This window comes from Microtus pennsylvanicus, chromosome 4, assembly GCF_037038515.1.
Source record: "Microtus pennsylvanicus isolate mMicPen1 chromosome 4, mMicPen1.hap1, whole genome shotgun sequence".
In the NCBI taxonomy this organism is placed as follows: Eukaryota; Metazoa; Chordata; class Mammalia; order Rodentia; family Cricetidae; genus Microtus; species Microtus pennsylvanicus.
Genome location: NC_134582.1, coordinates 84,998,826 through 85,024,069, shown reverse-complemented (window position 1 = coordinate 85,024,069; position 25,244 = coordinate 84,998,826). Strand labels below are relative to the sequence as shown.

General features: G+C 38.6%; 2 protein-coding genes across 2 annotated transcripts in view; one reads left to right on the top strand and one right to left on the bottom strand.

The window, feature by feature from the left end:
• Nucleotides 1–12,048, bottom strand: part of Ecm2 (extracellular matrix protein 2) — a 31,713-nt gene extending 19,665 nt beyond the window's left edge. Inside the window, exons 1-2 of the mRNA XM_075969711.1 lie at nucleotides 11,873–12,048; nucleotides 2,618–2,931 (exon numbers count right to left, since the gene is read on the bottom strand). Coding sequence (XP_075825826.1) covers nucleotides 2,618–2,903 — 286 coding nt within the window. The 5' untranslated portion in view covers nucleotides 2,904–2,931; nucleotides 11,873–12,048. The remainder of the gene's footprint in view (nucleotides 1–2,617; nucleotides 2,932–11,872) is intronic.
• Cenpp (centromere protein P) overlaps nucleotides 1–25,244 on the top strand; it is a 188,150-nt gene that overhangs the window by 137,966 nt on the left and 24,940 nt on the right. The gene's annotated exons all lie outside the window — the stretch shown is intronic.

Genomic DNA, 25,244 nt, shown 5'->3' with positions numbered 1-25,244 from the left:
AGGACCCAAGTTCGATTCCCAGCAACCACATGGTTGCTCACAACCATCTGTAATGAGGGCTGGTGTCCTCTTCTGGCCTACAGACATATATGCAAACAGAATAGTGTGTCCACAATAAATAAATATTTAAAAAAAAAGTAAATCAGACCTACATATGAGAACATGTGGTAATTTCTTTCTGAATCTGAATTACCTCAATATAATAACTTTTATTTTTTAAGTTTTTTTGTCTGTTCATGTTTTGCCTGCGTGTGTGTGTGTGTGTGTACCACTTGCATACAATGCCCTCAAAAGTCAGAAGAAGGCATCCCTTGAAACTTTAATTGCAGATTGCTGTTAACCACCTTTTGGGTGCTGGGGACTAAACATGGTTCTTCTATAAGAGCAGCAAGGGCTCTTAACCACTTCATCCCCAATATAGTCTTATTTATTTTTGTCTATTTTCTCTTATGTTAATTCTTTTCATTTTTATGTGTTTATATAATACATATATATGGGTGTGAGTAGTGGTATAGGTTATAAAAATAGGAAGGTAATGGAACACATGTAAAATGAAAGCAAAAGAGAGTGCCCTGAGAAGGGGGAGGGGGAGAAAGGAGGAAAAGGAGGACCAACAAAAATAAATTTGAAAGTGCCACAATGAAACCTAATACTTTGTATGCTGATTTTTAAATGCAACTTTTTATATTTTATTTTTAACTGTGTTTGCTTGTAGGTTTGTACATATGAGTACTAGAAACTAGAATAAAATATAGAATCCCCTAGAAATAGAATTATGGGTAGTTGTGAGCTATCCAGTATTGGTACTAGGAACCAAACTCCAGCCCTCGGCAAGAGCACTATGAGTTCTTCACCACTAAGCTATCTCTCCAGTCCCTAAATATTTTTGAATAAATAAAATAATACTTTTCATCAAAAATAATTTTTGCCAGCAAGGATGGCTCAGTGGTAAAGGTGCATGCCATGGAAGGAGAAAATTGACTTCTTAAAGTTGTCTTCTGACCTTCACATATGTGCTGTGACATGTGGCACCCACATACATGCACATATCTTGCACACACAAATAATGAATAAAAATAAAAATAAATTTTAAAATAGAATGTTAAGTATGTGAAATCACATTATGCATGCTAGTTTGGGGCTTTTACTTTCCTCTTAACTAAGCTAGCTTTTCATTTAACTAAGATATCTTTGTTCTTAACACTGGATGGATGCACTAGTCATTTATATTTTTAGCAAATATAGCGTAATTTTTCTTTTTTCATATAATTTTGTTACTGTTAACTTGATGAAAGAATAAGACTAATGGATTTGTTGAGACAAGGTATGAAATACTGGCTACAGAGGATTATTAGGTGATTTTTATTTTTTGTCTTTTCAAAGTTTCATTTAATGGTAACAATTAAATATATATTTTTAATGGTAACATATATATACATACACACATATATACATATATATAATGCTTTTTTTTTCTTCCAAACTTGGAAAACTGTTAATCATTAAAAGCTAGTTTCAAAGAAATAATTAGTTGAGAGCTTTGGCAGAATTTCCAGTCTTTTTTTTTTTTGGTTTTTCGAGAGGGTTTCTCTGTGGTTTTGGAGCCTGTCCTGGAACTAGCTCTTGTAGACCAGGCTGGTCTCAAACTCACAGAGATCCGCCTGCCTCTGCCTCCCGAGTGCTGAGATTAAAGGCGTGCGCCACCACCGCCCGGCAGTCTTTTCATTCTTTAAAAAATCAGTATCTCTGGTGGTGGCGCACGCCTTTAATCCCAGCACTCGGGAGGCAGAGGCAGGCGGATCTCTGTGAGTTGGAGACCAGCCTGGTCTACAAGAGCTAGTTCCAGGACAGGCTCCAAAGCTACAAAGAAACCCTGTCTTGAAAACAAAACAATAACAAAAAATCAAGTATCCCAGCACTCAGGAGGCAGAGGCAGGTGGACTTCTGAGTTCTAGGCCAGCCTGATTTGCAGAGCAAGCATTAGGACAGCCATAGCTGTTACACAGAGAAACCCTGTATTGAAAAAAACAAATTAAAAAAATCAGTATTCTGTATAAAATAAAATCAGTGGTTTTTGTTCCATGTTACCTAACAAAACCTTGTGTTGAAACTGTTTAAATAGCCCTGTATCAAAGTCATTTGATTGGCTTCTACTCTAGATGATGTTATTATAAGTGAAAGGGATTTTGCTAATTGATATATATTGTTTATATTATTAATTTGATCTCTTGTACCCATATGATAATTATGATTTTATACTGTGAAATAGGTTTTTCTCAATAATTTATGTATTTTCCTTGAATGCTTTTAATATTTGTTTTTATTTTGTGTGCATTGATGTCTTACCTGGTTGTGTGTCTTTGAGCATGTCATATCCCTGGAATTAGAGCCACAGACAGTTGTCAGCTGCCAAGAGGGTTCTGGGATTTGAATTTGGGTCCTCTGGAATAGTATCCAGTGCTCCCAACCACTGAGTCATCTTTCCAGCCCCCTTGAATACTTTTAAAAGTTATTTTAAAATTTGTGTTTATATATCAAAAGGTAGCACAAAAACTTAATTTTCCCCCTTTGGAGAGTTCAGTTCATGGAGATGTTTTCCCCTCATACATTCTCTTACCTGGTAACACATTGTAACTTGATTCTACTCCAAGGGGACTTAGAAGGGATTCTAAGTTTTCCTCCACACTGTAGTCAGAGTTGGTAGTGGGTAATGTAGCTTTTGCTGCTGCAGCAGTTTGCTGATTTCCAAGCTGCCTGTTTGCTCTGTGGTAGAGTGAGGAGCTTTTCCTGAGTCTTCTCTGATGTATCCTCCTCCTCTGCTTCCCAGTACCTTGTTCTCTTTGTTCACAATCAGTTTGGAAAATGATAAGCAGAATGAGACAAAACAAAACTGCATGCTTCATGTTTGATTTTTTTTTCACCAACAAACTTCTAAAAAGAAACAAAATTTCAAGTTAGTAGTGACTACATTTTTACTTCAGAAAATTGACCTAGTTGGCTTATGAAGCAGCAGGCAGGCTTTTGGGAGTAGTATCAGTGTGATGTGTGGTCTGAATCAGTCAATATTACTGCCACATCAGATTTTGGGATATCTATATCTCTAGACAAGATCTGAGCCAAGATTTTCTATAAAGGGTCAAATAGTAAATATCTAACCCTTTTTAGATTATTTGTTCTCTGTCCTAACTATTCACTTAGTTACTGTAATATTGAATCCGCCATAGATGTAAAATGCAAACGCCTGCAGCAGCAGACCCCTGTTTCCTAAAGTGCTGTAGAGTTTGGGCAGCTGCTTCTCATTACCTGTTTGCTAGAGTGTCACCCACACCTCTTCTGTTATTTTCATCACTACTTGTGGTTTTTTTTGTTTTGTTTTGTTTTGTTTTGTTTTATTTTTGCTGGGGAGCAGTGCATGATTATTCTTTATAAAAGTGACTGTGAAATAGCATTTTTTTAGAGTGTGTTGGGGAGGTGTGTATGTGTGCACCTGTGCATATCAAGGAACAAGATCAACACTAGGTGACTTCCTCAGTCACTCTCCACCTTATCTTTTGAGACAGGGTTTCTCACGGAACCCAGAGCTCACCAATTGACTCTGCTGGCTTGCCAGCATCTGGAGATCTGTCTCACCCCCAACCATGCCTTTAGCACTAAGGTTACAGATGTGAGATTTCATGCTTTTGCAATAAGCACTTTACACAATGAGCCATTTCCCCAGCCCTGAACTTTTTATTTTTCGGGGAGGGCAGTGCTTTACATGTGGATGAGTGTATACAGGCATATGGAGGTCATCCTTAGGAATGCTGTTCACCTGCTTTGAAACAAGGTTTTTCATTTGCCTGAGGTTTACCAATAAGGCCAAACTGCTTAGCCTTTGGGCCCCAGGGATCCACCTGTCCCCACCCCTAGTGCTGGGATTACAGGAACATATCACTGTATCCTATTTTTGTATGGGTTTTAGGCACTCTAACACAAGGTTCTCACACTTAGAAGGCAAGTGCTTTACCAAATGAGCCATCCTTTTGGCTCCAGAACAAGTAACTTAATCAAGACTAGTTCAGCTCCCTGTATGTAGTACAGCTAAAAAAATGAATTTAAGAAATAGTATTTGTTTGTTTATTTGTTTTGTTTTTGATTTGACAGCAGCATTGTGACAGATAGGCTGGTGCACCTCCACAGTAACCACAAGGGTTGCCTTCAGAGGGTTCAAACTCAGCGAGGCCTTCCAGGCAAGGCCAGCATTTTCCACAGCCTCTCAAGTCAGCAGCTGAGACATCTTTAGTGCTCCCCTTCACCTTGGCCTGGAAGCCTCCCACTTTCCTCTGATTGAGTCTCCTTGTGGTCAGCGTTTCCAGACATAAAGAGCCTCTGCACAAAGTCTAGCATCCCTTCCTTGTAATAACTCACCACATTAGTAGTAAGAGGCACTTACTTCATATAGTAATTGCTAACCATAGGAAGCTTGCATTTAGCAGTAACTCATAGTGAAATGTAAGGTTTTCTTGTAAAGCTCTAGGATGAGGACTCTCTCACCTCTGCCAGTGCTCTGCTGGGTTTTCTAGCAAGTGTAGTGGCACAAACCAGTAAACAAAAGAGATCCAGGACTTCAGGAAGCTATTGCTCTACCTTTCAATAAAACCCTTCATTGTACTTTTAAAAATATCCAGATGTAGATAAATAACATTCTATAGTCTCTAGAGATTTATTTTTAATGAGAAACAGGACATAGTTGCTGACTTAGCAATTATAAACCAGTATTTGCTGAAATTTCATTTAGTCTAGACAGGAAAAAGTAAAATAATTTTTTTCAAAAATAGAGAAAATCTTGTGGAATCTACTTAAAAATCTGCTGTAACCAGTCAGGTTTCAGGTATAATATCAATCTAAAAATCAAGATTGTTTCTCTGTGATTTCAAAGAATAGGGAATCCACATTCCCAGTTGTGGACAGGTATCTGCTCTGAAAAAGGATCTCTGAAGTGCTGCTGAAAGAAATGGAATGAGACCTTTATAATGAAAATGTTTACCCTATATATGGATCAGATGGCTCAGGGTTGCTAAATTCTTAGTTCTCCTCAAATTGATCTGCACACTTGTCACAAATCTAGTCCTAATTCTACCAGGTGTTTTGGCAAAAATTCACCATCTGGATCAGGCATAGTGGCATACCTATAATCCAGTCCAGTGCAGGAGGTTGAAAATTGGGGTCAGCCTGGGTGACAAAATTGTAGCTTATGGTAGAATTTTTTAAAGCATGTATGACACTGTTGATTCAATCTCTCATTCTTGTTAAAAAGGCAAAAGAAGGGCTGGTGAAATGGCCTAGCAGGTAAAGGTGCTCGCCAAAAAAACTTAACATCCACCGGGCAGTGGTGGCGCACACCTTTAATCCCAGCACTCGGGAGGCAGAGGCAGTCGGATCTCTGTGAGTTCAAGACCAGCCTGGTCTACAGAGCTAGTTCCAGGACAGGCTCCAAAGCCACAGAGAAACCCTGTCTCGAAAAACAAAAAAAAAAACTTAACATTCTTGAGACCCACATAATGGAAGGAGAGAAATAACTACCAAACATTTCCTCCTACCAGTACATGTGCTCTGTGGCGTGCATATGTATGCACATTCACATGCACACATGGTAAATAGTAATTATAACTTTAAAAATTAAGAGCCGGAGAGGTGGCTCAACAATTAAGAGTACTAGGTGTTCTGAAAGAGGACCCAGGTTCGATTCCCCAGCATCCACATGGTAGTTCACAACTATCTGTACCTAGAATTCTGATGCCTCACCTCCAAGGGTAATACATGCACATTGTGTAAAGGCATACATGCAAGAAAGCACTCATAAAAAATAAATAAGCTGGGCGGTGGTGGCACCACTGCCTGGCAAATTCAGTGTATCTTTCATGACCTCTTCTAGATACATATACTCATATATATTTAAACATCTATTATATATAAATGAAATTTATTTATTTAAACATAAATGGGAAAAGTCTATATATTATACTCCAACCTCTTTCATCCCAGTCAGCAAGAAATTCTGAGCATGTGGGCACACGTCAGTAGGTTCAAAAGTAGTCTATTCAGCCTGTTTTCATCTTGTAAATTACTCAACAAATTTGGTATCTGATAGTTGAATATTTCTCTTAGTCTTTTTTTTTAAAAAAAAAAACAGGTTTCACTACTGTCTAGGCTATTCTTTGCTGTTTTATGTGGCTGACGTTACCCTTGAATTCCTCATCTTTCTGCCTCTCCGTCCCACATGTTGTTACATGTACATGTAGGTATACATCACCATGCCTGGCTACTCAGGAACATTCTTAGTCACACATCTTTTGGAAGCATTTTTATATTCTTAATTTTATTTTCAAATTTACAAATAAATTATTAGTAGAGTCTCTTTTTTAACTTACCAGTTTGCCTCCTATGTTGCTTGTCATTTATAAATTAGATTGGTCAAGTTTATTAATCAAGGTTAAAGCTATGTTATGGGCCTATCCAGCTTCAGAGTTGTCTTATTTTCCTGGCACTTCCATCATTAGGTAGAGGCTTTCCTTATCTCCATTAGTGCTCCAGTAAGAGCTCCTTTGTCTATTAATGTAGCTACTTAATTTTGGTAATGTATGCTTGGCATTTTTGTAGCCTTTCCATATCCTTTTCATATAGTATACTTTTCATATACTCTTTGGATTTTAATGCAGTCTGACAATCGCTGTATTTGATTGGAACATGCAATCTACTTATGCTTAATGTTATACTTTTGCCACTTTCTGAGCAATTCTGTGGCTTTAATTCCAGTTACCCCTTCTGGCATAAAAGCTGTTTTTATCATATACTTTAATTCTCTATATATGTTAAGCATACCCTATATAGAGATTATAGATTATGATGAAATGATTGTTTTATTTTTGGGGCACAGGCAAGATAAAGGTGCTTACCATCAATCCTGGTAACATGAGTTTGACCCCAGGAACTCACACAATGGAAGATGACCACTGACTTCCCCAAGTTATCCTCTGACCTTCACATATACACCATTGCACATTTGTACAAACACAATAAACAACAAATATATAATAAAGAAGATTGTTGTCATTGCTCTGTATCAAAAAACCAATTAGATCAGACCTTTTGAACCTCTTATCAATATTTGGGCCCCCTGGCCTCATTCACTAGCACGTTCTCCAGTTATGACAACCTAGAGTACTTCCACACATTACCAAACAACCTGCTTCACATTTGAGATCCACTTTCTTAGACTCTCCTAAATACTTGTACTTTTTCTTATTCTTTCCTGTGTCTCCAGATCTTTATTCAGATTTTCCTTTTCATTCAAAAAAAAATGTCTTACAGTAATTCATTCTGTACAGTTCTGTTGCAGATCAACTCTTTTTTCAGCTGAAAATGCTTTCATACTTAATTCTCAAAGTACATGTTTGTTGGGTAGATTCTAGTTTGTTTGAGACAGAGTTTCTGCCGGGTGGTGGTGGTGTATACCTTTAATCCCAGCACTTGGGAGGTAGAGGCAGGTGGATCTTTGTGAGTTTGAGGCCAGCCTGGTCTACAAGAGCTAGTGCCAGGACAGGCTCCAGAGCTACAGCGAAACCCTGTCTCAAAAACAAACAAATAAGAGACGGGGTTTCTCTGTAGCTTTGGAGCTTGTCTGGAACTCGCTCTACGTAGACCAGGCTGGCCTTGAGCTCACAGAGCTCCTCCAGCCTCTGCTTCCCCCGTGCTGGGATTAAAGGCATGTGCCACCAATGCCCAACTGCTGGGTAGATTTTTAGGTTAATAGTGGCTAACATTTTCAAGATACCACTCCTATCTTTTTGTTTGTATTGATTCTACTTTTTGTTTTGTTTTGAAACATGGTCTCCTAGAGCCCAGGCTGGTCTCAAACTTACTGATAATCATGGATGACCTTAAATTTCTAATCCTTTTTCCTCTACTTCCTGCAAGATCACAGGAGTATGGCACCATGCCTTTCTTTGTTGGTTGAATTGAGAAGTCATAACTCAAACCACTTCCTTAAAAATAGCATTTTTTTCTGACCATTCACATGGAAGGCGTGGTTCCTCAATTTTATTACATTTGGGATACATGATACAGCATGAATGTATGCTGTTTTTGGTTTTTTGTTTGTTTGCTTGTTGCTTGTTTTTTGAGACAGGTGTTCTTTGTGTAGCTCTGACTGTCCTGGAAGTCATTCTGTAGACCAGGCTGGCCTTGAACTCAAAGATCTGCCTTCCTCTGCTTCCCGAGTGCTGGAATTATGCTGAATTTTTTTTTTTGGTCAGATTTGGGTTGTTTTGTTTTGTTATTGTTGTTTTTTAAGCCCTCATCCGTCTATGCATTAGCACTTTACTCTTTTAAGAACTCTTTTAAGAACTACTGTCATTTGTGTGATAACTTTTTCATTATGTCTTCCATGTCTCTCTCTCTCTTTTTTTTTTTTGTATTTTTGTTCTTCTGTTGTCACATGATTTATTCTCACAAGTCTAAGTGACCTGGCTCATTAATACTTTCTTCAGCTGTGGTTTATGCTTTATTAAATTCATCTGTTGGCCTCCTTATTTCTTTTACAGTATTTTAGTTTTCAGTAAACTATTTTTATTTTCAATTCTATACTACAGTTTTTGACATCATATTCTACTCTTTGAATATTTAATCATGTTGTCTTTAAGTCTATCTGAAGATCAGGTTTTCCGAACCCTCTTTTTGTTTGTGCTTATTATCTTTCTTTAGAACTTTAGTCATGTTCTTCCAACTCTTCCTTTGATGCCTTCTGAATTCATGCCAGACATTATATAAACACTCATCAAAGATTAAGGCCTGGAGTAATGTATGTTCTGTGTAGAGAAGGTTTTCACATTTTGGATGTGGTGTTACAGAGACTATCAGTAAATAATACATCAAGTGATTTGGAGCTGTGTGATCCAGTATCATCACACTGTGGGTCTTATTTTGATAATGTCACAAGCAGGAATCTCATTGCCCCTACTGCTGGTTCTAGTCTTTGTTTTGTGTTTCTCCCAGCCTTGTGAAGCTATTTTAAAGCTCTATCAAGCTCTCAGCTACCTCTTTTGGAATCCAAAGATGTTTGCAGAAGCAAAGCAGTTTTAGACCTGAGGCAGTCTGGATTTCAGTCTTATTCCAAATACTGGTTCTGTTTTTTAATCTTCTTGTTTGTTCTCAGCAGATGAGTAGATCCATTTTCCTTGCCAGAGGAAGCGCCTTCAGATACTTTTAGTTTTTTGCAAAAATATGGATTTCTTTCTCGTAGATGTGGTAAAAAAAAAATGTGAATCTTAAATGTCTGAAAACATCTTGTTTGGTTGAAACTAGAATTATAGCTTCGAAATATTTTTTCCCTGAATACTTTTCAGATACCAGCTGAGTATTTTCCTTCTCTTCTCTCATTCTTTGTTTTCCTTTGTTACTGGGACTTGCTATATAATGTGGCTAGCCTAGAGCTAACAATGTAGACTAGGCTGACCTTGGACTTGTGGTGGTCCTCCTGCCACTGCCTCCAAGTGTTAGGATGACAGGTGTTAGCTACCATACCCAACTTGGTCCATTCTTGAAGTATTGTAGTGAGTCAGTTCTCGTCCCTTTGTAGGAAGCATTTTTATTCTACCTTCCTGTAGAAATGTTCTACTTTTTAGTATGTCTTTAGCATTTGTAAGGTTTGCTATGAGGAATAACATTGATTTTTTTTCCTCCTTAAAATTTTTTAAACCCATAAACTTCCTTTCTTATCTGATGAACTCTCTGTGCTTAATTCTTTTCCATACTTAGTCAAAGATTTATCCCACCATTCTCCATTTCTTACCCAACACTAGGGATGAAAGAATGAAGCCTAGGGCATTAAAGATGCTAGCCAAGCACCATAACACTAAACTACATCCCCAGCCCCATTCTCCGTCTTTAAATTTATTCTGTCTTCCCTTGAATGACTTTCCAGTTTCTGCCTTATAAGGAGCTCTTCTTGTTTCCCAGCGTGTGTGTGTGTGTGTGCTCACATATACACACACACGTTGCTAATGAATCTTCTATCTTCTATTATTTCTAGGAACTTGAGAGACAAGAAGGCACAATGTATATTTGGCTTCTCCTCTTGAATCTCAGTAGTTCTTTATGTAGCTTTATCTAATAAAATCTCCTAAATCAGGCTTTACCTGGTTTCACCCTCATGGACTTGCCCTTAAATCATCTAAACTCTGCAGCTAACAACCTTGGAGATGTCTTGATGTTAACTCCAGCATCAAACTTTGGTACAGGGTATTTGTATAAGTACTCCAGTCTTTTGAAAATAATGATTTTAGGTCGTTGACATTAAATCATGTTTAAAGTTTCATGATCTGCTTTAGTTTCAGAAAAACTAGTTTGCAGAATATAAAGAAGGAACAAACATATTGGCACCTAAAGTCAACTCTTTTTTTTCTTCCATTCATTTGTTTGTTTGTTTATTTATTCGAAACAGGGTTTTTCTATAGCTTTGGAGCCTGGCCCCAACTCACAGAGATCCGCCTGCCTCTGCTCCCCGAGTGCTGGAATTAAAGGTGTGCACCACCACCGCCTAGCATGGAGTCAACTCTTATAGTGAAGTACTGTAGGAAAGCAATGAAGATGTAAGCCAAGGGGTCGGGAGGTAGGAAACACTGGATTTGCTAGCCAGGCAGTGGTGGCGCCCGCGTTTAATCCCAGCACTCAGGAGGCAGAGCAGATGGAAACCTTATCTTGAAAAACAAAAAACAAAACACTGGATTTGCCCTGATGGACACACAATATGAACATTCTGTATCGCGTACATGTACAGTGTCTTTTCTCTTGACAGTCGTATGTGTAATATATTAGGGTCATGAAAAATCTAGCCTCCTATGAACACCCACTTGTCAAGGAATTGGGTGAGTGCTAGGAGAGAATGTCTGCTTAGCTAGCTGCCACTCTCCCAGGATAGCCATCCTGAGACCCCCTTTCTTAGTTTGTCTCCCTGTTCCAAATGAACTCACTTTTACTTAATCCTGAAACCTAAATAGATTTTATAGAAGTAAATTGACAAAACTGTCTTACTTTAATCAAACTTAGTATCTAGTTTAAATATATTTTAAGAAATGGCCCTCAGGCAGATATCTGTGAGTTCTAGGCCAGCCTGGTCTACAAAAGCTAGTTCCAGGACAGGATCCAAAGCTACAGAGAAACCCTGTCTCAAAAAAAAAAAAAGAAAGAAAGAAAGAAAGAAAAAGAAAGAAAGAAATGGCTCTCAATACTAATAGATATTCACTGGATGTAGAATGAATTTAGTTTTTTATTTAATAAGCAACTTTATAATCATGTTTCTAGATACTCTAATCACAATATCACTTTCATCAAGTAATGCTTTTACTTTTTGACCTTTTATATTTATCCAAAATTTGAATATCTATAAACTCTGATTGACTTATTTTCTCCATTAATACTTTTCATTTCTCTTAAGTAAACTTTAAAAGTATCCATAATTTTCAATATTATCTATGAAGTCACAAGTTATCCTTCATGTTATCCAGCCGACTTAAAGAGGAAAATGCTTTAATTAAATATTTATGTTCCTTTAGAACTGAGAAAATTAAAGTTTCAAATCAGTTGATATTCTACTCATCACATAATCCTATCTAAACATATGAAAATAGTTTATAATTCCTTAACATTTGAAATACTGGGGGCAAAGTCGTCCTGAACAGAAACAAGTAAGCAAAACAAAGCATTCGTTTAACTTTTCAGTCTATTAATACAGAGACAATTTTTTTAAGGATTCAACATATTTGCACACAAAATACCCAGATATAAAACCACACCACATGCTGTAGTAGAAACTTAAGATTTAAAACATGTTTACCTGGAAATCTAAACTAAGTAGGCTTTGCTTGATGTCATTTAAGTCTCCCGCTGAAAGTGAAACAAAACCAGACTCTCTTTAAAAACAAAGAACAGAAGGGAAAGTTGAAAATATTAGCTGACTCCTTAGTCAGATCTAAAATAGCTGCTTCCCTTGGGGATAAGTGCTTTCAGTTCTTTGTGTGGAAAAATCAGCCAAAGAAGTAACCAGGGAAAATGGTTTCCAAGGGAAAGTTTTTTGTAAGGCACAGGAAAAGTGGAAAACATCAGCAGGGAGTTCGGGCAGGAGTCGGGGAGACATTTCCTTTGCAGGAAGTCCAGGTGGGGGCTGGGAAGACATTTCCTTTGCAGGCTGAAAGGCAGAACTAGAGTCACACGAGTGATTTGAGACAGATTGGTGGCTTTCCTAGGCTGTTTGCAGGAAAAACTGCATGGCTTTTCAAGTTCAAACCACCCAATATACCACTTGAGATTTGTCAAGCTTGTAATGGTAGTGTTCTCACTCACCTAAAGGCTGCATGTGTCTCCAGTCATATTTAAATTGACTTAAATTTCTCCTTATTAAGGAAACAAAAACTGGTTACATATTAATGCCATTAGAAATTACATACTTTCTATTTCCATCCATTTTGCATGCAAATGGATGGAAATAGAAAACACTATCCTGAGTGAGGTAAGCCAGACCCAAAAAGAGCAACATGGGATGTACTCACTCATATTTGGTTTCTAGCCATAAACCAAGGACATTGAGCCTATAATTAGTGATCCTAGAGAAGCTAAATAAGGAGAACCCAAAGAAAAACATATAGGCATCCTCCTGAATATTAACCTTCAGCAGGTGATGAAAGGAGACAGAGACAGAGACCCACATTGGAGCACCGGACTGAAATCTCAAGGTCCAAATCAGGAGCAGAAGGAGAGAGAGCATGAGCAAGGAACTCAGGACCGCAAGGGGTACACCCACACACTGAGTCAATGGGGATGTTCTACTGGGAACTCACCAAGGCCAGCTGGCCTGGGTCTGGAAAAGCCTGGGATAAAACCGGACTCTCTGAACATAGAGGACATTGAGGACTACTGAGAACTCAAGAACAATGGCAATGGGTTTCTGATCCTACTGCATGCACTGGCTTTGTGGGAGCCTAGACAGTTTGGATGCTCAACTTACTAGACCTGGATGGAGGTGGGGGTTCCTTGGACTTCCCACAGGACAGGGAACCCTGATTGCTTTTCGGGCTGGGGGGGGGGGACTTAATTGGGGGAGGGGGAGGGAAATGGGAAGCGGTGGCGGGGAAGAGACAGAAATCTTTAATAAATAAATAAATTTTTAAAAAAAAGAAAACCTAAAAAAAATTTAAAAAAAGAAATTACATACTTTTAGTAGTGGTACACACCTATGATCGCAGCACTTAGGAGGTAGAGGCATGGAATTTTTAGATTATTCTAGGCTACATATGGAGTTTGAGCCAGCCTAGGCTACATGAGACCCTGTCTCGAAAATATTGACTTCATATATACTTACATAAAGACACACATATTTATGCATATACATACATATTCCTAGCTGACCTGGAACTCAATATGTAGACCAGGCTGGCCTTGAACTCACAGAGGATCTACCAGTCTCTGACTCCCAGTCCTGGAATTAAAGGTATGCACCACCACACCTAGATGTGTGTGTGTGTGTTATACATACATATATATGTATATTATATATATATATATCTTAATGTACAAGGGAGCAATAAGGCTTCTCATTACTTCTTTGTGCTTTGGCCTCAGATTTCTTCATCTCCCCATAAGTAAGTTAGAAATAGATCAGGGTCAAGCCCAGCACTGCTGACTCTTAGTGCCTGAGTTACTCAATGGAAAAGCCTAGTCAGTATTCAACGTAGTACGTGAAAGTCAACTGCTATCAAGGCGCATAGATATGAAATTTGGAAATAATGAAAATGAAGATTTAACATACTTACAGATAAGTAATTTGTGTAGTGAATTATAGTGAACTCTGAATATCAATTTGGAAACAAGAAAATAGTGAATAAATGCCTTTAATTTTATTTATTTATTTTTGGGTTTTTGAGACAGGGTTGTAGACTTGTAGTTTGTAGGGAATGCCAGTGGTTGGTGGAAGCGGGAAGCAGTTTTTCAATGTCAGTAATAGTCGATAAGTGTTCATTGACATGTATGCTATCATCTGCAGTGTGAAATGTTGAGACAGAACATTAGAGGTAGGATGAACATCATCATTTTAAAATAATCCAGATAAATCTCACATACTTGGTAATCATAAATCACAGCCTGATTTGGAACATGCCTGTTGTTTTGCTGAAGGAGAATTGTGTTCGTGGCAAACAGAAATGGTTATATTGAGGACAACTAATAAAAATCAGTATTGTCTGCCCACGAGTCACTTCTAGAAATGCATTATAGGAACATCTTTCTGTGCAGAGATGTGCCTCGGGGTAGTACTTTGAAGCACTCTAAGTGTGGATTTTATAGAAAAGCAAAAAGCAACCCAGTTATATATTTGGAACAGTGAACTGCAGAGCTCTCTGGAAACTAAAGTGACATTAATACTAGCATGTGATGTTGTCTCCTATATCCCAAGAGGAAAATTGAAATATCCAAAACAATATATGCATTATCTTTTGATGTGTATAATTTCACATCTTTCTGAAGAGCAGATTAAAAGGGATAAATAAAAATTAACAGTGCCAGGCGGTAGTGGCACACGCCTTTAATCCCAGCACTCGGGAGGCAGAAGCAGGTGAATCCCTGTGAGTTTGAGGCCAGCCTGATCTACAAGAGCTAGTTCCAGGGCAGCTAGGACTGTTACACAGGGAAGCCCTGTCTCAAAAAAAAAAAACTATTATTTATTACTAGATGATAAAATTTTAACTTTTCTATGTAATTCATCATTTTGACAGTGTTTTTGCTTTTTATAACCAGATGAAGAAGGAATAACTATTTAAAACAGTATAAATTAAAAAAACTCTTAAAAAAAGATTTTGTGTGTGTGTGTGTGTGTGTGTTGTCTGCATATATATCTGTTTACTATGGGTATTCACTGCCCACAGAGATCATAAGAGGACAGCATATCCCCTGAAACTGGGGTTACAGACAGCCGTAAGCCATTCTGTGAGTGCTAGGAAATTGAACCCTGATCTTCTGCAAGAGCAGCCAGTACTCTTAATGACTAAGCCATCTTTCTGGTTCCTTAAACAAAAGTAACTCTTCAGTGGCATAGAGGAGGAATAACAACTATCATGCTGAGTTGACATGGTTGGAAAAAACCAATCTTCAGATTTCTGAGGCCATGCTCTACAAGTTTGTGGTTTAATGGATGATTACTTGAACTTTTTTTCAGAAACTGTTTTAACCACCCTAGTACATGGAAAATGCTGGTGTTATGGTTTTTCCTTCTCTCTCATTATTGTAGGCATAATTATGTCCTAGAACTTGGCTACCCTAGCGCACTGAAAGAATAATGTTTGCCACCAAATACTTTGCAGAAAGTGAGTATCAGCCATGCCAGCAGGGAGTAAGCCTTTAGGACATTTATTTCACTTACCACTGAAGTCACTTAGACTGGGATGTTCATATAGAATCTGGTTGCTGTTTAACTAGAGCTGAAAAATTAACTGATTAACAATAAATTAATACTAGTGAATTGAGCCCTCTATGCTTTCCTGTGAAGCTGGTTGCTGATTAGCTGAGGCTGAAAAACATAGCTGTGTTTTATTAAGAGGCTCTTACTACTTGTGGAAAGTATTCCCTTAGGGTCAGAATACAGAAGGTATGGTCCAATGGGAGGCCCAGACTGTACATCAAGGTGGCAGCAGAATTTGGCAAATAATGTTTAAGAGTCTCCCACATTATACTGGATTTGAAAGCATGAAAGGGTTATGTAGGGAAGCTGGGTGGCAAGGTCACTGAAGTCCCTTAAGAGAGGCCAAAAGATGCCAGTGGAAGGTACTTTCTCAGTTGCAGTGGAGACCCCAGGATATTGGGGATGCCAGCTCTGTGAAATCTACCAAGGGAAGCAGCAGGTGTGAAACAGAGCTGGTCTTAGTAAACTAAATGTACTGTGGATGGCAAAGCTGAAGAAATGGATACACCGAAGCCTTTTGCAGCCAAAACATCGTGGGTCAAACATAGACTACAGGATTTGTTGGGTTTTTTTTTTTTAAGATTTATTTATTTATTATCTGTACAGTATTGTCAGTATTCTGTCTGCATGTGTCCCTGCATGCCAGAAGAGGGCACCAGATCTCATTACAGATGGTTGTGAGCCACCATGTGGTTGCTGGGAATTGAACTCAGAACCTTTGGAAGAGCAGGCAGTGCTCTTAACCGCTGAGCCATCTCTACAGCCCAGAGCTACAGGATTTGATCTATACTGATAGACTTTGGTTTTGCTTAATGTGATTATTTTTATATCTTCTCTTTTGGAGTAAGGAAGTATTTTTTAGTAAGTATTTTTTAGAAGCCCACAGTTAAACTTCAGAGTGGGACTTTTAAAGTTGTACTATGTTTTATACTATGATATCAATATGTGATATTGGTGACAAGAAAGAAAATATTATGGCTTAAGGTGATGTTTATGTTCAAGGTGACAAGGAGTGGTGCCTACTTGTCAGATACAACTGCCTACTTGACAAAGCCCAGAGTTATCTGAGGAAGTCTCAAATGGGGGGATTTCCTTGATCAGATTGACCTGTGGGCATGTCTGTGTGGCATTTTCTGTTGTTGTATTTCAAGAGGAAATCTATTAATTTAGAAGAATGAACATGACATATTGTTGAGTGACAGACAGGAAATTATAAATGTTGATGCCTTGTAGATATATTAGTAGATATGAAGGCTGCTATGTCTAATTAAAATTAACCATAGTTTTATAGAGAATTTTATTTTATTCATAATTCTTATAATTCCTGAATATTTGCTCAGAAAAACAAGGCTTCTTTTATTTTACGCACACAACAAAACAGAGAGCTCCTTAAATAACTGTGTTCTGATTTCCTAAGTTTTCACTCAATCCCTTTAACTCCTAATTTAATATCTTACACTACTGTTTTATAACAAAGCAGTAAACTCTACTGTATTTGATTCCTTCTTCATCTCTGGAGTTTTCTCCTCCTCTCAATTCCTGTCCTTTCTTCCCCTCTGCTACCTTCTGGATTTTGTCACATCTTTTTTTTCTTTCTTTATTTTGTCTTTTACAATCTTTCTGTCTCCTCTTCCACAATGGCCCCCAAGCCATTGTAGCACTTATGTTGTAGATGTATCAGTAGGGATTGTGTTCCACAATTCTGCATTTTAATCTGTTGTGGTTTTCTGTAATGGCCTCCATCTGTTGTAGAAAGAAGAAAAGTCTCTCAGAGAAGGTAAGGACAGCACATACCTATGGGTATAAAGACAAATATTTAGAATGAAATTAGAGATTTTGCTGGTTTAGTAAGTTATCAGTTGTAGGGTTTCCTCCAATATTCACTGCTTGCTTGGCCAGATTTCTCTCTTGTTGAGCAGGTCTTCAGCCCAGCTAGACAGCTGTTTGGTACCAACAATGTGTCTGTGCTGCTACTGCATGCCTCCTTAAAGTTATTATTCCTAGTCATTATTGTGGTTCACAGGTGTCATAGCTGGGTAGTACTGTTGGTTGATTCCCTCCTTTGGATGGCTGCATGGCACCTTCTAGTACCAAGGAAGCTTAGTTTCCAAGAAGAAGGCTTTCACATCAGTTCCAGCTCAAGAACTCTGGGTCCTGGTTCTAGGTCCAAACTGCCTGATGTCTTCAGCAATGGAGATTTATCTTCTACTTCTGAGTGGCAACCAGGGGCAACAGCAATATATATCCACATGCCTCTGCTTCTGTCTCCCAAGTGCTAGGATTAAGGGTATGCACCGTCACCACCCTGCTTGCCCCACTTTTAAAGCAACCTGAGAATAGCTGTGCATGGCACTAATCAGCACTCAGGAGGCAGAGCCTGGCAGATCACTGAGTTTGTGGCCGTCTTGGTCTACATATCAAGTCCAAAGATAGCCAGGGCTACATAGAGAGATTTCTCTCAAAAATCAATAAATAGATAAAGTAAATGAAAATAGACATTTTCTGTTTGCTCATTGGCAGAATCAGGTATTCACCCAATCCCTGTCATAGCACACTGTTGTGGAATACTCCCTTTGTACACAGTGAAGATTTGTCACTTGAATTGATTTATAAAATGCTGATTGGCTGGTAGCTGGGCCAAAAGTATAGGCAGAACAGCCAAACTGAGGATGCTGGGAGGAAGAAGGGCAGAGTCAGAGAAGATACCAACCAGCTGAGGAAGCAGGATATGTCGAAAATGAGGTAACAAGCAATGAGCCATGTGGCAAAGCATAAATAAGGAATATGGGTTAATTTAAATATGAGTTAGGTAGTAACAAGCCTGAGCTATTGGCCAAGCATTTATAATTAATATTAAGCCTCTGTGTCTTAACGAGAACCTTTGGGGTTCAACCACGGTCCTCTTCAGGGTTCAGATTGGAAGCTACAACAAGCAAAAAGAACTTTTTCTGAAAGTGAATTATCTCTCATGTGCTTTTCTGAATTAGTTTCTTTATTGTTCTGTCTCTATTCTAATTTTCCTGTCCTACTTCTAATTCCTCCTAGCTTCTTTTTCTTTTCCAGCCTAAAAACTGTCTCTCTCCCAGGAGCCTCGAAGTGATAAAGAAATTGCAAAAGTTACTTCTCATTGGTCAAAATCAAATTCCTAGGGTAAGCAATAGGAGCTGAGCCCTTGCCATGGCAAAACAAGGGTCCAAGGTTACAAGAGTAAGATCGAGACCAGAGGGCAGGGGTACAATGTCCAGTGCGATAAACTTTGAGTTGTAGGTCCTTTGTTAACATACTGGCAAGAAAAGAATCACCATGCTTTTCTTAGGGTGCTTTGTGCAGTAAGTAATCTTGGTTGGACATCTGCAGCTCTTTGTGCATAGCTGTAAAATTTGAAATTTATGATCCATTTGCAAAAAGCCTTTAATCTTGTTTGAACTTGCTCTGAGGTGAAAGTGAGCTAATTGTGTGCAGTTAGAATAAGCCAAAAGGAATAAAGTAGGCTTTTTTTTTTCAAGACAAGATTTCTCTATGTAGCTTTGGAGCCTGTCCTGAAACTTACTCTGTAGACTAGGCTGGCCTCAAACTCATAGAGATCTGCCTGCCTCAGCCTCCTGAGAGCTGGGATTAAAGGCGTGCACCACCACCACCCAGCCCAAAGCAGGCTTTTAAATGTCTACAGTCCTCATAGGACAAATATATCTAGTTATGAAACATGTCCCAGCATATATTCTGTATATCAAAATTATGCAACCAAATGAAAAGTCATCTTCCTGCCCACTGACAGATATATGTGCCCATAAGATTGAGATGTAATCATGAGATTACATATGCACATCACATGAGATTACACACTACAATGCAGGTATTGGGGTAACAACAAGCTGCTTTAGCAAAAATGAGCAACAGTTTCCAGAGTTTATGGTCCTGCAGGCCTTGCCTTGGCAGGATTTCTCTCCATCAGATAATCACTCCATTGGTGGATTGACATCTGAATACTAGTGGTGTGGGAAGTCCTTCAGTCTATGTGTTGCTTTTATTGGTTAATGAATAAAGAATCTGCCTGGGCCTATAGCAGGGCAGAACAGAGCTAGGTGGGGAAAACTAAATGGAATGCCAGGAGAAAGAAGGCAGAAGGCAGAAGGCAGAGAGACATCATGTAGCTGCAAGAGGGGAAAGATGCCAGCTGCCAGTTGGAACCTTGCTGGTAGGCCACGAACCTAGTGGTAAAATATAAAATAATGGAAATGGGTTAAGAGTTAGCTAGCAATACGCTTAAGTGATTGGCCAAGCAGTGATTCAAATAATATAGTGTCTATGTGATTGCTTCGGGAGTCTGGGTGGCCGGAAAGTGAACAAGCAGCCTTATACAAAACACTAGTTGTCACCTCTGTAAACTCTTATGACCCCTGACATTGTTTGGGAACTTGCAGGCAGGACAGAAACTTCAACCAACAGCATATGACAGATGGAGACTCAAATGGGAGGGAAACAAAAGGAGACAACATATATGAGATCTTCCTGGGCACTAGCCTGCTCTTTCCTATGCAGTGAACATGTGTGATTTCAATAATGGTTTCTTAAACCATACATATTACATGCATTATTATCTTCCATTTAATGTTGGAGCAAAACTAAAGTGTCACAAAAGCAAAATGAGGAAACTGAATGGGGTTAAATGGGTTACATGGGAAGGGAACAATGGCAATAGTCCCAAGCTAGTCTGGTTTACTTTTCATACAATGCTCAAGGTCAGTGTTTCCATCCTGAGCAGCCACTGAAGGGCATGTGAACAGACAGCCACTCTCATCCTTTCTGAGTCTCCATATCACAAAACTCCATAACTGCTTGTGAAAATCAGTTCCTCAGTGCTAGGACAGAGATTTGACAGTAGGTAGCTGCGGTCAGGACCTGAGTCAGACCTCAGCCCAGTGACTTAACAAATCTAGATGAGTTACATGCCCTTTCTGGCACTCAGATGACTAATCTTTCATGCAAGACCATTAGAGAATTCTTAGGTTGTTTCTCTCAGGCTTTATAGGGCGTGGTGTTCCTTCCCTTGGAAAATAGGCATCGCAAAGCATTCAGAATTGTTATTTTCCCTGTAAATTCCCTCCTGTAACCCCTGAAACCCATGCTTAGTGAGGGACTGGGGAGAGAATTACACATATGGTAGTTTGAGCATTGTTGGGAATGGGGATTCTTTTCCACTGATACACTGTCTGAAGGAGATGGCTATGAACCAGGATGACCACAATATTTACGAAGGTATGTAATGAAAAAAGAAGACTTTGGCAACTAATGTAACTCCATCACTCACAGGGAGGATAAAGAGACATTCACTTGAGGTTTAATAAATCAAAACAGTGTTTGTCCACAGCTTCATTTTTTCCCATTACTGGTGGGTGATGTCATCATTTTCATTTCCCTTAAAATCCTTTTGTGTCCAGGAAAAGAAGATTGATATTAACTGCATTTATTATCACAGATTCTTATGGTGATTTTAGTTTTAATTTTGCCACCTATGTAGAGGGTTTTTTTTAAAGATTTTTATCTATGTGTGTCTGTATGTTTCTGTGTCTGTCCCTGTGTGTGTTTGTATATATGGGTATGTGCACATGAGCACAGGTGCCCTCAGAGGCCAGAGACATCAGATCCCTTTAGCTAAAGTTACAAGCCATTGTATGTGCCCAATGTGGCTGTTTGGAATCAGACTTGGGTATTCTGCAAGAGCAATGTGAGCTTTGATTGCCAAACTTTCTCTGGCCCTTATTTCTTTTTTCCTTTTCTCCTCGATGTTACTGGTCAAACACAGTGCCTTAAACATGCTAAGCATAAGTGGTACCAATGGGTCAAAACAAAACCCAGCCAGTGGCTGCAGTTAGCAGAGAGTAGAAATGTTTAGGAATATTCAACCTAGATTATCTTCCTTCAAAAATTCTATTCTTCTGGTGTTTAATGCCCCTATTCCGTTGTGTCTCACTTTTTGATCTCATCTGTGCCCTTATCACCCTGTCCCACTGCTTCTGCTGCCAGTGCTGCTGATAGATGATGATATGGCTTAACTGTGGGAATGGAGATTCAAGTGGAAGAAGGAAATAAAGTCATTTTTGGTTATCCAAGAAAAGAAGATTCCTTTACCAAGGTTGGGGGAGTATGTAAATTAGTAAAACTTAAGGTTTATTTGGATATAGGAAAGTGAAGAAAGAGAAATCAGGTACATGAAGCTTAACTTTTGGGTGCAATCCAACTGCATTTACTGAGGTGACCACAGGCTAGCACAATCAAGGGAACTATGGGCTAGAAGTAAAATCCATTAGAATGTGGTGGCTAGTACTGAAGCCACAGAACTGAATGAAATCATCAACCACTGTGTATAATAAAGTTGTGAGGCAAGCTTTATTGAGAATTAGGGGAACCAAAAATTTTAAAACTTTCCAAACTATGCACATTGTTGACAGAAAAATAAAAAAAATAAAATAACTTTATTTAGGCCACTTTATCAAATTCTATTAAATGCTAAGCAGTTCTGCTTCTGAGACTCTATTCTACAGAAAGTTATGAACAGATATACAGCAATCTCTGATGTGGATATTTGTTGTAATATATAAAGTGTTAAAAATTTACAAATAACCAAATGATTGCTGAAAGTAGGTTAACTTCTCTAATATGTTAGAGGAATCTGGGAAACAGCAGAGTAAGAGACAACAGGAATCAGTCTTCCCACTTAGATAACAACTAAACTGACAGAATATGTCTGATGTAACTGTTTTTGAATTCTGGAGACTACTAAGGGCTTGCAACATCCCAGAGGACAGCTAGGGTAGTAAATTGTGGTTAATTTGATCAATTTCATCTCTTAGCACAGTAGCTGCTAACCAGCCCCCAACCTAGCTCATCTCAGATGTCTGTAACATGTTCCTGGAATAAATCAACATTCCCTGTCTATACCAGGGCTTTGTTCTCTAATTGCTGCTGCTTATCATAGAGGTTCAGAGTTAGGATTCATTGTGGTTGCCTGTCTTAGGGTTTCTATTGCTGTGATAAAACACCATGACCAAAAAGCAAGTTGGGGAGGAAAGGGTTTATTGGGCTTACACTTCTGCATTGTAGTCCATCACTGAAGGAAGTCAGGATAGGAATTTAAGCAGGGTAGGAACCTGGAGGCAGAAGTTGATGGAGGGGACACTGCTTACTGGCTTGCTCCTCATGGCTTGTTCAGACTGCTTTTTTTCTTTTGTTTTATTTTTTTGTTGTTTTTTCGAGACAAGGTTTCTTTGTATGTAGCTTTGGAGCCTGTCCTGGAACTAGCTCTTGTAGACCAGGCTGGCCTCGAACTTACAGAGATCCTCTTGCCTCTGCCTTCCAAGTCCTTGGATTAAAGGCATGTGCCACCACTGCCCAGCTTTAAACTGCTTTCTTATAGAAGCACCACTCACAATGGGCTGAGCCTGCCTCAGTCAATCACTAATTAATTAAGAAAATGCCCTACAGGCTTGTCTGTTTGCAGCCTGATTTTATGGAGCCATTTTCTTTAATTGTTTGTTATTTTTTTTTCCCAAGGCAGGGTTTCTCTGTATAGCCCTGGCTGTACTGGAACTTGTTTCTGTAGACTAAGATGGTCTACAAACTGGTCAAACTCAGAGGTCTGCTTGCTTCTGCCTCCTGAGTGCTGGGATTAAAGGCATGTGCCACCATAACACTGGCAGCTATTTTCCTAACTGAGTTTCCTTTTAGATAATTCTTGACTTGTGTCAAATTATGCATAAAACTATCCTTACATTTTTTTTTGCAATTCCTTTTTTTTCTTTTTATACACTCCTTTTTGTTCTTGTTATTCATTTGAAAGCTAAATACTCAACTAGGTCATGAACAAGTAACTGCAGAGGCTAGGGAGATGTTTCAATGGATAAAATGCAAGAATGAGGACCTAAGTTCAGATCCCCAGCACCAATGTAAAATAGCATTTTTAAGAAGCTAACTGCAGTGATGACTAAAGGGGAAGAAAAATAAATGATAAAAAAAGTAAATATGATCCAGTGTACACTTATTCATATATTATTATATTTTATATTATAATGAAATCCTTTACATTCTGTATAAACATTGTATAATTTAAATATCCCAATATATAAGGAAAGGTAGAAATTGACAGTACATGTTCTAAGAAAGGCACTAGTTCTGAATAGATCCAAGAAGACATTAAGTTTGCACATCAGGCTGGTCTTTGGCACAAAGACAACCCACAACAGGAAGAAAGATAAAACACTCTTTAAAAATACAGTTAACCCTAGAGGAAGGGGGAGATTCTGATTTTCATTATTAGCACATTTTTTAGCAAATAGTATTAAGGACTTGTAGGACACTATCAAACAGGCCAACATGCAACATAGAAGTCACAGGAGAAGAAAAGGGGATGGAATGAATATTTTAAGGCATAATAGCTAAAAATTCCCCCAAATTTTATGAACATAAATATAAACATGCCCTGACCTATATATCCAGCTATGTCAAAGACATTATGTCAGATTTCTTGGAAAAAATGACTGTAGATAACTATGAAGAATATGCTCAAATAATAAAAGATGTGAGAGAGATCAATTTCTATGAACAAAACAGAAAATTAATAGAGATAGCAAACATAGAAAGCCAGAAGAAATATAGCATGGCTGTATAGTGAGAACTTGTCTCAAAATTAAAACTGTTGAAGACTAAAAATTTACCAGAGTCGAGTGAGGTAACCCAGACACAGAAAGACAATTAACACATGAATTCACTCATAGGTGATATTTAAACATAAAGCTAAGAAAGCCAGCCTACAAACCACAATCCCAGAGAACTTAGACAACGAGGACACTGAGAGAGACTTATACATAGATCTAATCTACATGGGAAGTAGAAAGTAGAAAAAGACAAGATCTCCTGAGTAAAATGGGAGCATGAGGACGTTGGGGGAGGGTTGAAGGGGGGAGGTGAGAGGCAGGGAGGGGAGCAGAGAAAAATGTAGAGCTCAATAAAAATCAATCTAAAAGGAAAAAAAAGAAAAGAATAAAACATAAAACAACAGATACAGAAAAAAATTTACTGGAGTCAAAGAACAAATAACTTGGATAATTCTGCCTATCCATAGTCTTTATAGTTTGTCTTCATTTCCCGTTCACACCCATCATTGTTGCTAATTGAATTGGCTGCAATTATTAAATCTCCTTGTTGAAAAATAGCAGAAACTCTTCCTGTAAGCCCAAGTACACAAGAGGTCATAGCAGTGGAGCACTAGAGAATATACATGAAAATTTGGGGAAACACCCAGGATCTGGGAATAGAAATGGGAGCCCTTTCATGTCTATACTATCTGCAGATTCTATCCCACTTTCTTTTCTAGGGTCTTGTGTTGACTTATCCCTACACTTTCTGTAACTTCATTCTCTTTCACAAAGTGCTGTCCCTGTGTTGGCAAACAAGTGACCCACTGGACCTGCTCTGTATCCTCAGTTCATGCAGGGTTCCAGATAGTTGGTCAAGGAAAAGTTTCTGGTTTCCCCAAAAGATTCTGCTTGGGTCAAGCTTCCATCCCTGGTCCTGTGCACTATGATCTGTGGGGTCAACTCCAAGTACAGGCCATGCAGGTTTACTGAGTAGTAGTAATGCAGATAATAATGAAGCTAACTGTAAATCCAGCAGAAGGCTGTCCAGGTCATATGTTAAAGCCTTTGTGATGAAAAGTTCCTTTTGTTGAATAGAACTCTCTTGAGTAAATTTCCAGAGGAGACCT